Source organism: Miniopterus schreibersii (assembly GCF_964146895.1).
Source record: "Miniopterus schreibersii genome assembly, chromosome: 4".
Taxonomy (NCBI): Eukaryota; Metazoa; Chordata; class Mammalia; order Chiroptera; family Miniopteridae; genus Miniopterus; species Miniopterus schreibersii.
Window position 1 is genome coordinate 97,972,468 of NC_138105.1, and position 17,095 is coordinate 97,989,562.

The following is a 17,095-nucleotide window of genomic DNA, read 5'->3' on the forward strand; positions in this document are numbered from 1 at the left end:
TCAAGTTGGCTTCTTAAGCTGGGTTTGTTTTTTTTTAAGATATTTACAGAACTGCAAATCGTTCTCTCAGGAAAGTCTTGGTCACTTAAAAAATTCTGAGGAGTACAACAGCAGCTATGCTTTTTTTCAAAATGTTTTTTTGGGGGGATTGTTCACAGCATTTGTGAACGTTCACCTTGTCTTTATTTATGCTGATGAATTTTAAGGAGTCCCCACAAGCTCACTTCCTATCAGTCTTCTCTGTGTTTCTGGGAGTTAGATTTAGGATCTCAGGGAGTCCGTGGGTTTGTTTCATTGGCTTATATAAAGTGCAAGTTAAATGGACAAAAATGTTACTGGAAGATCTCAGATAACTCATCAGTGTATCCTATTAAATATGATAAATATAGATTTATTATAATAAATTAAAAATACCCATATAATACAATAAATAAATAAAACCAATATCCACAAAGCATCTCTCGGTTCTGAAAAGAACAATCCCACTCGCACTGTAAGGCTCGATTGTTTTTGAGAAGTAATTCAGGAAGGCGAGCACCTACCTTTACAACCTGACAGCTTTGCTCGGACCAGTGTTAGCACCTGTTTGTACACAGCAAACGCAACCCTTCTCACCTCCTTCCCAGAAAGGTTTCATTTTTAAGTGAAGCTGTTCACTGTTGAGTCTGTGCCCTATTTTTTAAGTCCTAAGATAAGAACCGGGTTCTAAAAATAATTTTGGAGCCAAAGACACGTCCCTTGTGAGCACTCTCCTCACATGTGTGGCTCTTTGATTCACCATGAAGAACACAGAAAACACACTGGGGTGTATTTTTAAATCGAGTTAGTGGTTGAAGGAGCAGCAGCAGAGGAGAGCCCGCCTGACACCTCCGAGTCTCACCGCACCTTAGTTTCTTAACAGCAAGCCCCGGGGAGACCTCCCCCCCTGTGGGGATGAGCGCGGCTGGCAGGATTCACCGCGGAGTTCAGGTGGGGTGCTGTCCATTCTGTGTGATGGGCTGGATCTTTCCTAGAGAGACATCGGTGTCGTAGTCCAAAATGACAGAGAGGGCCGGGGACAGCTTCTCCGAGGGTCTGGCTACTCCCCCTGCCTCCTGCCTCTTCGGGTCCTCGGAGGAGCCCACGGCATGAGGGATCAGGTACACCAGGTTGCAGTCCTTGGAGATGGAGCCTCGTGGCTCGTGGTGGCTGGAGAAGACCACGGCCCCGTTGTTGTTGATGCTGACCGTCTCTATGGCGTTACCGGTCGTCGGGCAGAGCCTGTAGCATCCCAAGAGGGTTGAAAATGCCTTCCGGAAATCAGCATTGAAGGCATAAATGATGGGGTTCAAGGAGGAATTAGCCCACCCAAACCACACAAACACGTCGAAGGTGATGGAATCAATGCAGAAGGGCTGGGTCTCCCCCGACCCGCAGAAGGGCACCATGCAGTTCAGGATGAAGAAGGGAAGCCAGCAGCACACAAACACGCCCATGATCACCGACAGCGTCTTCAGGACCTTGGTCTCCCTTTTGAAGGACATCTTAAAGGAGCTCTCCGGCTGTGCGCACTCCGCGGGGTTTCCGTTCCCCGTCGTGGTCTGGCAGTTCTTGGCGTGGACGGCCGCCCTCTCCAGGGCCGAGATGCGCCGTATCTGTTTCTGAGCGATCCTGTAGATCCTGGTGTAGGTGACGATCATGATGGCCACGGGGATGTAAAAGCTGATGAGAGAGGATGAGATGGCATACGTCCTGCTCAGGCTGGAGTCACAGTTGTCCGCGGGCTCGCCCAGGGAAGTGGCGTTCCCGTCGGAGGGGCTCGCGGGTTTCGCCTTGTGCCAGCTGAGCTGCACGGGAATGAAGGAAATGAGCACGGACAAGGTCCACGCCACGCTGATCAGAACGAAGGCTGCCTTGGGTGTCATCTTCCTCTCGTACCGGAAGGGGCTGGAGATGGCCCAGTACCTGTCCACGCTGATCACGCAGAGGTTGAGGATGGACGCCGTGGAGCACATGATGTCAAAGGCCACCCAGATGTTACAGAAGGACCCAAAGGGCCAGAAGCCGGCGATCTCGGCCACCGCCTTCCAGGGCATGACCAAGACAGCCACCAGGAGGTCAGACACGGCCAAGGAGATGACGAAGAAGTTGGTCACCTTGGACCGCAGGTGCCGGAACCTGATGACGGCGGCGCAGACCAGAGTGTTCCCCAGGAGCGTGGACAGGATGAGCAGGCACAGGAAACAGGCTGTGAGGATGCGGACGGAGAAGTCCCTCTCCACCGCCAGCCCGGGCCTGTCCATGGCGGAGGTGTTCAGGGTCCTCATGGTGCTGGGGGACAGCGCCTGCCCGGGGCTCCGAGAGCCCTCAAGTTCCTAAGCAGGGGCGAGGGGTCAGGCAGAGCCGCAGGAGTCCCCGCTCACAGGGCAGCCCCTTGCACAGTGCCACTTGCTCCCGGGGGTGTGGACCTCACGGGCACCCCATCAGAGGGCTGCAGCGACGGCGAGCGGGAGCCTGCCCCCGGCAGTCCTGGTCATCCCCTTGGAAGGTCCCTCTTGCTTCCTACAACTGTCTTCTGGCTCCCTTGCTCCAGGTCACTGTCACTGCAACCAGCCGGCCCTTCAATTCCCCATGGAAAGCACCGGCCTTTTAGCATATTCTAAGCTATCGATCCAGAGACTGGAGGCCTCTGCCGAGCTAGTCAACTGTAGTCACATTTTGGGGCTGAGGCGCAGCTGAAAATACAAGCCTCGCTCCTCCAAACCCCTGGCTCTCGCAGCGGCTCCCCAAACGCCCTAAAAAGCAAAGAGAAAGCAAAGACGGCCAAGACTTGAGCAGATCGCACCTTTACTCGGGTCAAGCCCAGTCCAGCTGCATCCTGAGCCACCTACCTTGCCTTGGGGTTGTCTCTCCCAAAGCCCCAGGAGCTCAGAGAGCACAGCCGCGCGCGCCCAGGAGATGCGCCCGAGTCTTTCCTGCCGGGCGCGCGCACTCGGGGTTCGGCTCCCGGTGCAAAAACCATCGGGAGGGTTTAGAGAAAGGATCCCGGGCCAGGCCCCCAGAGAGCTGGCGCTGCCCCGCGGCCCCGAACGGCTAGAGATGGTTCAAGGCGGCGGCGATCTGGGAAGAGGGCTCCGGGGAGCTCGGCAGCGCCTTGGGAAAGGGCATCTCCAGGATTAGTCACTTGGGCAGCCTCTTTCCTTTGCTTCTTTCCCCCCCGGGAGCAGAACGCGGGGTGCCCCTTGGGCGACCCCTGGCCCCGCGGGGCAGGGCCCTGCACCTCCCGCGGCGCTGGCCACTGCCTCCCAGGCGCCCGTGGGAATGCGCGGCTGAGAGCGCAGAGCTGGCACCCAGCCCTGGCGGGCGCCCGGACCCGCTGGTTCCCGCGGGGCGCAGCGCCCCGCCCCCGCGCCCCCGCCCCTGCCCTGGGGGCGGGCTCCGCTTGACAGGCAGAGTTGCGGGCAACAGCTGCACGTGGTTCCCCTGGATGGAGCTGCGGGTGGAAGGAGTGAGGGAAGCTCCGGTGAGCGGTCGCCCGCCCTGGGCCACCCCACCCCCAACCCCAGGACCCCCAGACCCTCCGACAACACCAACACCTGACAGGCCCTTCGAGACAAATCCCGACGTTAGAAATTCAAGTCAATCCGAGTGGCTTGAAAAGCAAAGCTTGGCGGACACCCAGAGCCTCTTGGGGTTGACCCCAAAGCCTTCCCAAAGACCAACGCGAGCAGGGACCCCGCCCTCCTTTCCACGCACAGCAACCCCCAGACCAGCCCGCGCCCACCCGACTGCGCTGCCTCCAGGTGCCCCGACCAGGGTGAGAAGCCGCCGCGGCTCCGGTACTCACGGCCTGCCCGCAGGGCGCAGCGCGCCGGCACCCCTGGCCCGTGCGCGCCGCGGCGCCCCGAGTGTGCTCACTTCGCGGGGCGCCCGGCCGCCAGCGCATCTAGGGCGGCGGTCAGCGCCGGACTGCAGCCTGAGCCCCGCGCCCCGCGCGCGCCCCTATCCCAGCTGGGGAGCTGAGCGGGCCCGCGGCGCCCTCTGTCGGCGGCTGCGGATGGCGACCCCCGCTGCGCCCGGGCAGGTAGAGACCCCCCCGCCCCCCCCAGGCACGGACCTCACCCCGCAGGCACCCCGCTCTTCCCCGCCCATGACTGCCCGAGCCTGGGACAGGGGACTCCTCTGCTTAAAATACCCTTAAAAACGCACAGGGGTGAAAAACTCGTGTTCCAAGAGCAGGGGCGCCGGGGTGAGCAAGAGGCTGCCTTACCCTCAGAGGCCAGAGAGAACCGGCGCGTGCTGAGCGGCCTCTGTGCCAGGCACGCCTTCTGTCATTTACCCCTTGGAACAGCCCCTGTCGCAGGCCTGCTCGTCTCCACTTGGCCAAGCAGAACGGTGCTCAGAGTAACAGGGCCCAGGAGGGAGCTGGCTGCGGGACCCCCGGTGTTCTTTCACTTACAGGGGACAGGCGACTGGAGCTCCAGGGCTGGCGGGGAACTAAACAGTTACCCACAGGGCTGAAACAGGGGAAGGGCAAGATGGGTGCCAGCGGGCCCTGAGCCCTCCCCAGCTGCCCGCAGTGCCTCCCAGGTCAGACCTGGCACTAAGTGTGCCTCCCTGTGCCGTCCTGAGGCGCGGAGGGAGAAGCAAGGGGTTTCCGTGTGAGTCTGCCTGGCTCCTGTTCCCGGCCCACTGCCCTGCCCTCTCTCCTCTAAGCTGGGTTCCTGCTCTGTGAAATGGTGACAATGTAACAAGGTTGTTGTAAGTGTTAAATGAGATGGTGTTTGCAGAGGGCTCGGCACAGAGAGAAGGGCCCGGCCAGCCCTCCAGGGGTGGGAGCCTGAGGGCTCATGAAACCCCCACAAATTTATCTCCATGAGAACCTTGCACCACGCTGCAAGCTCCTGGTTTCTCTGCAAAACCCTGCACCTAAATAATACTTCTAGCCGATCACCCGCTACCAGCTGCACCCAGGGCTGCGTGACCGACACCGACCCTCCTGTGCCTGCCCCCAGCTCTGGCCTCCCCCCTCGGCCTCGGCATCACACGCGGTGACACCGTGAGTCCTGGTCACAGACGCAATTTTTGCCACACACACACCTAAAGAACCAGTGTCGTAGAGCCGTAAGCCGTGCTCAACATACCCTTCCGGTCCCCGGGCCTCTTCATTGTCTCTCTCCCTCTTCCGAACCAGCATAAACGGAAACACGTGCTTCTGGTGCGGGACGGCCCGGGGGCCTGAACGCCCAACTCCCCGCCTTCTACCCACCGCACCCTGAGATGTTTCCACTGCAATCACCCGCAAGCACACAGGGAGCGGGAAATCAGCATCAGCGGGGGGCAGGAGGGGGCGAGGTCCTTTTCCCCATGTTAAAGGGGGGATGGGTTTAGACTGGAGGAGAGAGGACTCCCCTGGGATTTTCTATATGGGAAGAAACCCCCAAAGGAGCACGCTGCCAAGAGTGAGGTCACAGGGGCTGGCGGTCAGGAGGAAGCCACTCTGAGGGGTAAAGTTTCTGTCCGGTGACTGCCGTGGCAAGTGCCCCCCACAGTCCTCCCAGAGCCCGTAACCCTGGCAGTGCCCACTGCCCCTTAAATTAAAACAAGGACCCCAACCCCGGCCAGAACCCCAGCCTCAGGGGTCCCGTCTGTATAAAGCCCAGTGGCAACTGGTCTGGTCTCAGGTGCCATGCATTCAATAAACCAGTTCAACAGCCAAAAAAATATTTGATATGAATTTTAAATATTAACCAAAACCTTGCTGGAAACAAATGGCATTCGCAGCATATGTCTTCACATCTTTCTCTCAAGCTCCGCAGCCGCTCCAAGGGAGCCTCTCTTCTGTTGCTTGAAAATTTTCCTCCCGAAATTCTTCCCAGACTAACCCTCACTGACCTGAGTCTCCTCTCAACTCGCTCCCCTGACGGGTGCAGGCGACCAATTCACCGCGTGTCACTTTCCGAGGGGCTGGGAGGTAGTTCGCGCTTGCCAGTGAGTTTCGGCCCTTGTCACTGTCACAGCATCAGTCTTGTCCTCTCTGGAAACTCACAAAGGCTGGGGGCCCAGGAGGGGAGCACCTGTGAGCACCTAAAGCGGGACTTTGTTTCCTGTCGCCAGGAAACCAGGAGAGCGGACCAATCCTCCTGATTCTCAGACAGACCCCTGAGAGCCGTTTCCAGCGGACGGAGGTCGCTGATTCCTGAGCATCGTTGCTGGGGGGACGGGGGAGGAGTAAAATGTCGCCTCCATCTCGGGGTGTTTTCACTTTGCACGGAGTGAGTTTCAGGGGGCCCAGCAGGTTGGCCAGAGGGCTGGGTTCCTTCCCGGTCTTTCTCTCTTGAGGCCGAGGTGAAAGGAAGGCTTCGGTTTTCTGTTCTATAAAAATGCCGCCCGCCCCACATATGATCGCGACTGTAAACGCAGGCAGGTATCGGAATTAGAGCCGCTGGGAACGGAAACCCAAGCACAAAGCACCTTTGTCTCCCAGAGCCGCACGTCTTTTAAGCTGTGACATACGCGCTGCAGGGAGGGGAGTTAAAATGATGCTTTCAACGTATTTTTGTTTGGCGCTTGGAAAGGTAAATGAGTACCGAGGGCTCGCTGCAGGGCGGGGTGGGGTGGGGGTGCGGCTTCACCTCGGAATAAGTTCAACAACTGAACAGTCACGTGTACCAGATGCCGTACGTTTGGGAGGCTTTGGCGTGGTTAAAGCCCATCTGATACCAAAACAACTGCTGCTGATGTCGCTGAAAAGAGAGAAAGCCTGGCTAACCCTAAGTAGCCAGGATGCTTGTCTCAGGCCGTAGGCATGGCCTCTCTGAAATTCCCGGTCCCACCCGCCTGTCCTTCCCGTCGTTGCTGTGCCGCTCAAAGTCGGAGCCGCGCCTCCTGGCGCACGGGACGGCAGCCCGGCCACCGAGCCCCTGGCCGGGCCGGAACGCGCCTCCCACTGTCACGTCTGTTCCCGGTTCCCTTTCCCTCGCCGGTCCTCTTGGTCTGTCTCCTGCGGGCTTACCCGAGCCGTTCTCTATAACTTTATGTTCTGTTATTTCCATGGTTGCGTTGGGGTTCACCTCACATGTTTGGTAAGATGTAGAATACAGATATAGATCTTGTATTTGTACCTTATACACAGATATGTGAGATATTACATATAGTCAGATACAGATGCCTCTTATATCTACCTCTTTCACATTTTTCACGGCCCACCTCAAGGGCTATGGCACCGTTTAGGGACCTTGCAAAGCTGTTCTCCTGTGTCTTCCCTCCCAATCTTTATGCTCTTGTCACACATTTTACTTCTACATGTGACATAAGTCCTGCAACACGTCGCTATGATGTTTCTTTAATCAGTCAATTATCCTGTAAAAAAGATTGAAACAGTAAGTGCCATCGTGACTTTGATAAATACATATTGAGGGCCCGTGGCTGGCCAGGTGCTTTTCTAGGCGGCGGGAACTCATCACTGAACACAGCCAGCACCCCGTCCTCGCGGGGTTTCTATTCCAGTGCGGAGCGGCACACGTCCCTCACACAGCACCAGGCAGAACTGACACGAGCGGCAGCTCTGCTGGGAAAATACGGGAGAACGCTCGTACTGGCAAGCTCGTGACCGAGCTGAGACGAAAGACCGGCTGACTCACGGAAAGCGTGTCTGCTGCGTAACTGCGGAATCTAAGCCACCCCGGAGAGCCGTCTCCGGGCCTCTGGCAGAAACCACGACGCCCCGGGGAGAGGTTTGCTGAGAGAACGCTCACGGAGGCCCTTGAGGCTGCGAGCCAAATTCTGCGGAGAAACAAAGCTGCTCACCTGTCTGTCGGGCCCGTGAGACCATCCATGATGGGAGGAGGCCAGAGCGTGGCCTGAGATTCGCAGAAACATCCCTGAGCCGCCCGCTCCCCAGCCCGCCTCTGCCGCTGGCTGAGTTATGTGCGTCCCCACAGCATGGTCACCGGTCACTCTCACCCCTGCTGGAGGAGGCGTGGGGAGGGGGCGACCACTGGCTGACCCGTGAGCTGGCCCTGGGCGATTGGAAGCTTCTGGGCCCCGTCCCTGGAATGCACGTTCTGCTAGTTTCAAGGACACCGCCTTGCGAGGGCAGTGAGCCCATCAGGACTGAGGCTGGGGCTGAACCCACTCAGCAACTCTGTGTAAACTTCTAGGATCCCAGCAGGTGGGGGTGAAGATCTGTTCATCTTGAGGCCCCCAAGATAGGCCTCCCGTGTAAGCTCCCCAGCTTATTCAGTCTGCCACCTGCCCGCGGGAGCAGCCGGCCTTTCCCTCGCTTCGGCCCCACCCCTCCAGGCTCAAAGCCGCACCCTCCCGCTGTTCGGAGACTCTGGCGGCATCTGTCCTTTCCCTTTAGTCTCACAACTCCTGTTCCAACCGGGGTCTCAACGCCTGCCGCCGGCCTCCCTCCCACCGTCATCCCAGCACGAGCGGGTGGCCACATGGCTGTCAGGGCCACGCGTCTCTGACCTGCAGAAACACCTTGTAAAGGGGGATTCCAGAGGCGGGCAGCACTTTTAATTGCTCCCCCTCGGTTCCTACCTGAGGCTACTGGGTACTGTAGCAAATATTATATGCCGCTGGCCCTTTCTTTAAAACCTGTTACTGCCATATGTGTGTGTGTGTGTGTGTGTGTGTGTATTTTATTAAGTCTTAGATGTTTTTAGATATCACTCTTTTGGATTCAATTCTAGCAAAAGGAGTCCTAGCTGCATCCAGGCAAAGGAACAAAAACAGCTGGTGCGGCTGTAATTGGAGATGAAATCCGAAACAGCAGAGTCTTTTGGGGAGAAAGTTTAGATAAAGTTGGAGGCAGGAAACAGTACCAAGAATAAACTCAGTTCTCTGTTTAGAAACCATGCCAGAGACCTTGGCGTCCATAAACGTCTCTTTAAAGACAGATGCCCTGCTCAGGGTCTTCCCGGTGGGATGTGCCCCTAACCTCTTACAACCCCCCGTAGTGGTTGGCCGGCACCGCAATGGTGTTCAGATGGCACCTCTCGCTCCTGGAAGATCGCAAACGCGGCCAGTCTTCCCTGCCTTCCTGAAGGAGGAGACTCGGCATCCGCGCTTTCACAAACGAGTGCATCTGCTAGATTCCTCATCTTCGGATAGTGACTGCTCCTAACCATGGCCTGTCGCTGGCTGCGCCGGGTGCCTCTGGGTTGTTCACCTGCCTGTCACGGCTCTCGACGCCCCTGACCACACGGGACGAACCTGAGGCCCGCGCTGCCCCGGGCGGACTGTGCCTCGGGCGTCTGAAGCGAGTGGAGACACAGAGGGGCAGACAGGGGATCGGAGTTTCTTTTCAGCAAGTGTTGTTGGGAAATCTGGATATTTACATGCAAAAGGATAAAGTTGGACGCTTACTTAATGCCATACATAAAAATTAATTCAAAAATGGCTCAAGACCTAAAACTGTAAAACTCTTAGAAGGAATTACAGCGGGCAAGACTCATGCCACCGGATGGGCAATGGTTTCTTGGGTAGGACACCGAGAGCACAGGCAACGGAAGAAATAGATAAATTCGCCATCGAAGTTAAAAATTTTGCGTAGCGGCAACCCACAGAATGGGAGCGAGTATGCGCAAGTCACATATCCGACGAGGGGTCCATATCTGGAATCCATGAAGAGCTCCTACGACTCACACACAAGGATTAAGTAATGGACAAAGGCCCCGCCGGTGCGGCTCAGCGGCTGAGCGTCGCCCGAGGACCCAGGAATCACGGTTCGGTCCCCGGTCAGGGCACGTGCCCGGCTTGTGGGCTCCATCCCCGGGGGCGCGCAGGAGGCAGCCGGTCAGTGACTCTCTCGTCATTGATGTTTCTCTCTCTCTCTCCCTCTCCCTTCCCCTCTCTGAAATCAATAAAGACTTTTTTTTTTAAATGGACAAAGGACTAGACTAGACATTTCTCCAAAGAAGATTTACAGATGGCTGATGCACGCAGGAAAAGAAGCCCATCACGAATCTTTAGGGGAGCGTAAATGAACCCCACATGACCCTGACGGCCAAGTCCTCTTTTGGCCTAAGTCAGCCGGGGGAGGTTTCTTCTGGAGAACATTAACTGGAACGCCAGCGCCCTCCAGAAAGCAGGGGCCGCTCTCCGCGGGCGGCATCCCCGGCTTCCTCTGCGCGACAGGACCTGCATTCGGGAGCAGCTGCCACGTGCCGTTTCCCTGTGCCCCAGGGTCGCCCGGACACCAGGCTCCTCGGGCTGACGTTTTCTCTGACAGCGCACTCGTGGTTTTGTCTTCGTTTCTCTCCGATATTCTTTCCCGCCCTTCACCTCCCTAGGCGACTTGCCCCACAGCCCATGTACCAGAAAAAGCGACTCACCTGAACTGCTTATTCCTGGACGTGACGCTGGGGACCGGGGCGGGGAGTGGGGGGTGCAGAGTTTACCATCCCGACACAGGCCTCTTTGGGATACTGACTATTTTAAGCTGGTTATTTTTAAAAAAACCTTTGACTCCTAACTGCCTAAAAGCATTTAGACGGGGGACCGGCTCCGGGAAGGGCGCTGTCACCATAGATGCCTGCGGTTGAACATGAACCGGGCGTGAGGGACAGGGAGGAGCCCAGCGAGGCCCCTTTGATCAAAGTCCCCTGTGTCCCCCGTTGGTACAGATGGCCGGCAAGCATTTATTTACCAAACATTTGCTTTTCCACGGCCATGCGAATGGCCCTTTGCAGCCCCAAACCTCACCCCCCACCCTTCTCCTCAGCTCAAGGTGGCCCATAGGCCCCGACTTCCCATCCGCCCTCGGGTCTCACATTCGTACGGACCCCCCACATGTACATACGCATTGAATTTGGTAATTTTCTCCTGTTAATCTGTCTTATGTGGTTTTGAGTATTACTCAAGCAGGAAAAATGTCTAAGGGGGGGAGGAAAATTATTTTTTTTCTTCCCCACAACCTAACAGTCATCACCCGTCCTGCCTGGAAGAAGAGATTGTTCAGATATTATCTCCGTTTTCCTCGAGAGAAATGGAGGCTGGGGGAGGGGCGGTGCTTTGCCCAAAGCCCCACAATGGGTAGGATGGGAGACGCGAGGCCCGCGGGCCCCCGACCCCAAGGCTCATCCCTGCACGCGGGGTGAGGGCGGCCGTCCGTGTCGGAGAGCGCGTCGCACCGAGCGCACAGGGCGGGTGGCTCTCCACGTCACACCCGTCGCCGTCGATTTCTTTAAAACGACTTAAAGGCATGGAAAACAAATTCATACACCGAGACAAAGCAGCCTGCACGTCCATCGGCGTCATCTTTTAAAAGCCAGAGTTAGCAGGTTCGTTAGAGAAAGAGACACAGCGGCAGAGCTGGGGGCCCCCAAGTCCACCTGAGTTAAATTATCCTAAGACACAGCCAGTGCCAACGAGCGGGGTTTCTGAGTCGGAGCCGGTAGAAAAATGGTGAGGCTGCTGCCGGTCAGCACCGGTGGGCACGCTCAGGCTCCCGTGTGCGAAGGCGAAACTCACCTCGAAAGTGGCGGCTATGAAGCGAAGGGTGGGAACGAGACTGACGTCCTTTTACGCCACCTATGGGCCAACTCTGGGGACAGCTTTATGAGCCCGTTTTAACCATGAAGACACTGAAGCCCCGTGATGCCTGTGAATCTGCCCAAGATCACACACTAATAAGGGCCCGACAGGATTAAGCCAACCGCCTTGATGCCGAAATCTGGCCCAGCCCCACCGAAACCAAGCGGCTGCTATGAAGTGTGGGGAGTAGCTGCTCCAGGTCGGGGTGTCCTCAGCAGGAGGAGGAATGGGTCTTGAAAGGCCACCAGGAAATGTCCACGGCGCACACTCCATGCGACGGCGCCTCCAGCAGGAAAACAGGGCTATTGAACGGGGGGGTTTGACCTAAGGGACTGTGTAAGCAGGTGTTAGAACACTGGGTTCACAAAAGCTCCTTCCCTGCCTTTGCTCAGGTCTCCGCTCCAGCGTCACCACCTCCTCAGGGAAGCCTTCCTTGAACGCTCCTTCTAAAACCCGGCCCGGCCCAAACGCTCACGGTCCTCTGTCCTCTTACCCAGCTTTCCCCATTCCACTTTTCACTCCCCCAAACCCTGTATTCAGTGGTTTACGGTCGTCCCCCCCTGTGGGAATGTGAGCTCCACGGAGGGAGGTGTCACTCGCTGTGTCTGTCTGAGCCGCACAACGGATGCTCAGGAGATGGATGTTGGTAGAATGAATGGATGGGCCCCAAACACTAAGCAGGTATCGAGTTCTTCTCAGAAGAGTTAAAGAAAAGGAACTGCAAGGGCCTCACTGGAGCCAAAAGAAACGTGGATATTCCTCCCTTGCTTCTGCTCTCTTGTGTTAAGGTCAATTTGACTAATGAACCGGTTCCCACACCCACACGCCGTGGCTCAGCTTGCTCAGAGGGAGCGACAGGACCTGCGTTTGGTGGCCGGGACCTGTTTAAGGCAGAACGGGCCCCTCGTGACATGGAGTGCTGGTTTACTTTTAAACAGAGTTGGTTCATGGGGTTTACATGTGCTCTGGGTGTGAGACACCCCGAGTTTTCATTCCCGAACAGGAACGCTTTAAGGACCGTCGTCTGCATATTTTTTGCATGAAAGCTGAAGGCCTGTGTCCCTGCTGACCGCAGTCCAGCCCCACTAACGGGCATGTGGCAGGTCAACGCTGCCGTCGAGACGGGGCCCCAACCCTGAAACCAGACCCTAATAGTGTTCCTAGTCTTAAGTGTCTTTCAGGAGATGACAGCAGGTCCCCTCACAGAGCTCAGGAGGCCACCGGGCCCAGCTGGGTCAGCCTGGTCCCGAGGCCTGAGCAGGCACAGGACGCAGCTCAACAGCCCCAAGCTGATGTCGAGAGCGCCACAGAACCCAGATCCACGAGCTCAGGGAGCGGAGGGGCTGCTTCTACCGGCCGGAGCCCCTTGAGAAGCTGGGGTCCGGCTGTGAGGAAGGCCCAGCGCAGGGGCCTCGTGCGGGCTCACAGAGCACCGATGGGTTCTGCATCCGCCCTCCGCGCTGCGGACCTCAGCTGGCCCAGTTCCGAGCCCACCCATCAGGCCCCGGCACTGGAATCAGCACGGTAACCGCTGCCCACCCTCACCTCTTGCTGGTTTGTTTTTAACCCTCACTTGAGGATATTTTTTTCCATAGGATTTAGAGAGAGTGAAGGGGGGAGACAGAGAAACATCGATGTGAGAGAGACGCCTCAACTGGTTGCCTTCCACACTCACCCCAACTGGGGCCTGGGATCGAGCCCCAAACCCGAAACCCAGGTACATGCCCTTGGTCGGGAATCGGAGGGCAGCTCTCTGGCCAGTGCGCCAAACCGGCCAGGGCCACCCTCACCTCTTAAGACTGACCCTAAGCCTCTGTTTGGGGAGACTCCTTTGAGCAGTCTCTGGGGCCCTCGTGGGGCTGGCCTGGTAAATAAATACCCTTTTTCTCGTCAAATCCTGCTGCCTCAGACTTTCGGCTTCCCTGTAAGTGGCGGGCATTGAGCTCATCGCCTTTGCTCGGTAACCCCTGCAAGAGACCCACCTGCTGGCTGCACCTCAGGCATTGCCGTAGGCTGTGAGGGGGGCAGCGTTCACCACCCAAAATACGCCTTTTGACTGCCTCTTGCGTACGCCCTGACCAGAGCTGGGTATTGAACCTACAACCCAGGTAGGTGCCCTCAGCCAGGAATCGAACCCTCGACCCTTCGGTGTGCAGGCCAACGCTCTAACCACTGAGCAAACTGGCCAGGGCTAAGCTGGTTATTTTTAAGAAACCAAAGACTTGGGGGCAAGGGGACAAACCTTTAAATGCCCCCGAACCGCTTTAAAAAATCTGGACAGAGGGCTTGCTCCCAGGAGGGGCTGTGATCATAGACGACTATATACATTTTTAAAATATGTCTTTATTGATTTCAGAGAGGGGAAGGGAGGGCGGGGAGAGAGAGAGAAACATCAATGATGAGAGAGTCACCGATCGGCTGCCTCCTGCGCGCCCCCTACTGGGGATCGAGCCTGGAACCCCCGGGACGTGCCCTGATGGGGAATCGAACTGTGACCTCCTGGCTCATGGATCAACGCTCAACCACTGAGCCACGCCGGCCGGGCTGGAGGGCTGCACTTTAACATGAACTCGGTGGATGGACAGCAAGGCCCCTGTGACTCTGTCCCGTTGTTTCCTGACAGCCCGATACAGGTTTGGCTCTTTTCGCCTCTGTACGAATGGCTTTACTTCCCCCTCTGTAGCCCAAAGCGACACACGCGCCTCCTTTCGCCCTAACTGCGCTTGGCGTTTCCGTGCTTGTGTGAATTCCCTGTGCGCACATATTAAAGCTCCATCTTCTCCTGTTCATCCAAGCAGCCAGGAGAACTTAAATGACTGTCCCTCCCCTACAGTGGCCCATCTGTCGCTGCGCTTTGCTGGCCTCTGGATTTTCCCCTCCTGGCCCCAGGGAGAAAATGTACCAGGAATTTAGGAGGGAGAAAGCTGGGGAAAACGTGGAGTGTGCACCTGAACTTTTCTGTACTTTTCAAATGTGTGTGGCTATGTGTTTCTTTTATTATCATAAATAACTTCGCTAATATAATCTAGAACTTAAGTTTTCATTTCAATGTTAACTTTGAAGACAAACACTGATTTCTCACTGAATCCCCTGCTCTACCGGGAGCAAACTTCCCGTGACATGTTCCGCAAGCTCTTTCCTCGCCTCGCTGACTTTTACGATGCCCAGAAATGCCCCCACTTTGCTGACTTACGTGTTGTTTTATTTTTGCCATGCCCTGAGCGGTTAAAGTCCACATCAAAACGCAAGGGTTATGCGACCTTTGTCCCCGAAAGCCTAGCGAGAATCCCGGGCACTCGGTTCCTCATTAACAAAGCTGGGAAACACCATCTCGGCATCCACATGGGAGCTGTTCCTGAAAGTTGTTTAGCTAAAAACAAAGGTGGAAACACTTGCAAACACTGGTTTTTTATCCTGAAAACCTCAACTCATTAGTCCTTCCTTTGCCTGCATTCAGCACGAATGTCCCCGCCTCTGTCACCCCTGCCCACCCCCCCAGTCAGTCAGGGATATAAATCCAACACCAAAGAGCTTATGATTTTAAGTGTATGTGGGTGGGTCTACTGGCTCCCATCACTAGAAGCCCAGGAGGCAAATCTAGCTTCAGGATTGGCTGAGCCTGGGGCCTGAAATGATGTCACCTGAATTCTATGTCCCTTGCGTCTTTCACGTCTTAGTTTCGCTTCTACAGACTCACAAAAGGAGCGGCCCAGGCAGCCTCTGGCCCACTTTCTCCCAGTTTAGCAGCCCCACTGGGGGTAGGGGGGTGGCTGGTGACTGCTCTTTCCCAGAGCCCACATACCCATTCAGGGCAGGATTCTGTAAGGCCCAGCTTGGGTCACCAACTGCAATTGACAATCTGACCAGGATCAAATGAAGTGGGCGAGGGGAGCTCCCAGAAGAAACTGGGATGCTGGGAAAGCAAGCGGACGCACGCGCACATACACACACACAAACATGACAGAATTTTTGAAAAACGATGCCCCCAATTTTCCACCTGCCTGTATATTTACAGCTATTTACAATGCCAGTTGGCAGCTCCTCCCATCAAAGGGATAAAGTCTATTTCTCCCTGAACCGGGGCTGGCTTTGTGACTCAGTTGGAACAGGATGAAGCGGAGGTGAAGGTGTGCCAGGTCCAAGCTTTGACCTCAAGATGCCTGAGTCTCTCCCTCTCCCTCTCTTCTTCCCTCCCTTCCCTGCCTTTGCCAGCGAGCGTGCCCAGGGTATGCCGGAGGCATGAGATATGGGGGTAGAGCCAAATCAGCCGTCTTAGCTGCGGCCCCTGACAAGTGAGAGAGGCCTGCCAAGCCACCGAGAGCCCGCGGCTGACCACGGGCACATGAGTAACCCCAAGAGCCCAGCTCAGATGGCCAGAACCAGCCAGCCAACCCCTAGACTCTGGAGCTGTGCTGTAGCATTACCGTGATAACTGATACATGTGTCTGCCCTGCCTCTGGTGATAACTGATACATGTGTCTGCCCTGCCTCTGGTGATAACTGATACATGTGTCTGCCCTGCCTCTGGTGATAACTGATATATGTGTCTGCCCTGCCTCTGGTGATAACTGATACATGTGTCTGTCCTCCCTCTGGTGATAACTGATACATGTGTCTGCCCTCCCTCTCTTGCATCCCCATTCTGCAGGGAGAGCTAGTCAAACCCCCCCCCCCCCAAGCTTTAGAGCCCACATACTGTTGCAGTTTCCATGTTGAATTGTAACCATTTACTGTAACTGCTTGTCTACATGTCTATCTCCTTTGCCAATAAATTCTTTGAGGGTAGAACTTTTTAAAAAAAAACTTTTTGAGCACAACGCTTGGCATAAGGTATGGTAAAGAACAGAAACTGGCCGAACATTCATGGGAACTCTGAGGATGGGGAGGGCCACGAAAAGAACATCTGTGAAACCACGCTCGGTGCCCGAATTACCAGCAGGCTGAGTATCTTTTCTAATGTAACGGGGCCATTTGGTTTTCTTTCTCTGTGAACTGCAACTGTTCATGTTTTTGTACGTTTTGCTATTGGGTTGTTCCTCTCCTTACTATTTGGGAATGTTTTTCTATTTCCTGGAGATGTATTCTTTACCAGATTCAGGTACTGAAAATATTCCTTCCCAATCTGTGAACTCTTTAATTTCTGTTATGGTGTCATTGATGAGTATGCATTTTTGAGTTTTAATGAAGCTTTTCAATATTTCCTTTATATTTTTTACTTTTTGTGTTTAAGAATGCCTCTTTATCTTGGGGCCATAAACATACCTTCCTTATTGTCTGCTAAAACTTTGTAAGCTTTGTTTTTCATATTTGGGTCTTTAATCAGACTGGAGTTAAGTGCCTAAGCGGGGACACATTCCCATAGGTGATATATTCAATTGCTTCAGTATCATTTAATGACTATGTAACCTTCCCCTGCCCGGGATGCCAGCACATAGCAGGTTTCTATGCCTACAGGCCCTCACCTGGTCGCTGTGGTGCGCTAAGCTATCTGTCGGCCCTGCACAAACACACTATCTCTGTAATTCTAGGGTGAGTCACTCCACCTTGCTCTTTTCCTTCAAAACTGTTT

General features: G+C 55.6%; 1 protein-coding gene across 1 annotated transcript; it reads right to left on the reverse strand.

Annotated features, from left to right (window-relative positions):
- Positions 1-965: 965 nt before the first annotated feature.
- Positions 966-2,306, reverse strand: DRD1 (dopamine receptor D1; the record flags this gene model as incomplete). Its single annotated transcript, XM_081135781.1, has 1 exon — positions 966-2,306. The coding sequence occupies one exon, from the start codon at positions 2,304-2,306 to the stop codon at positions 966-968; it is 1,341 nt and encodes a 446-aa protein (XP_080991907.1).
- Between the last annotated feature and the right edge of the window lie 14,789 nt (positions 2,307-17,095).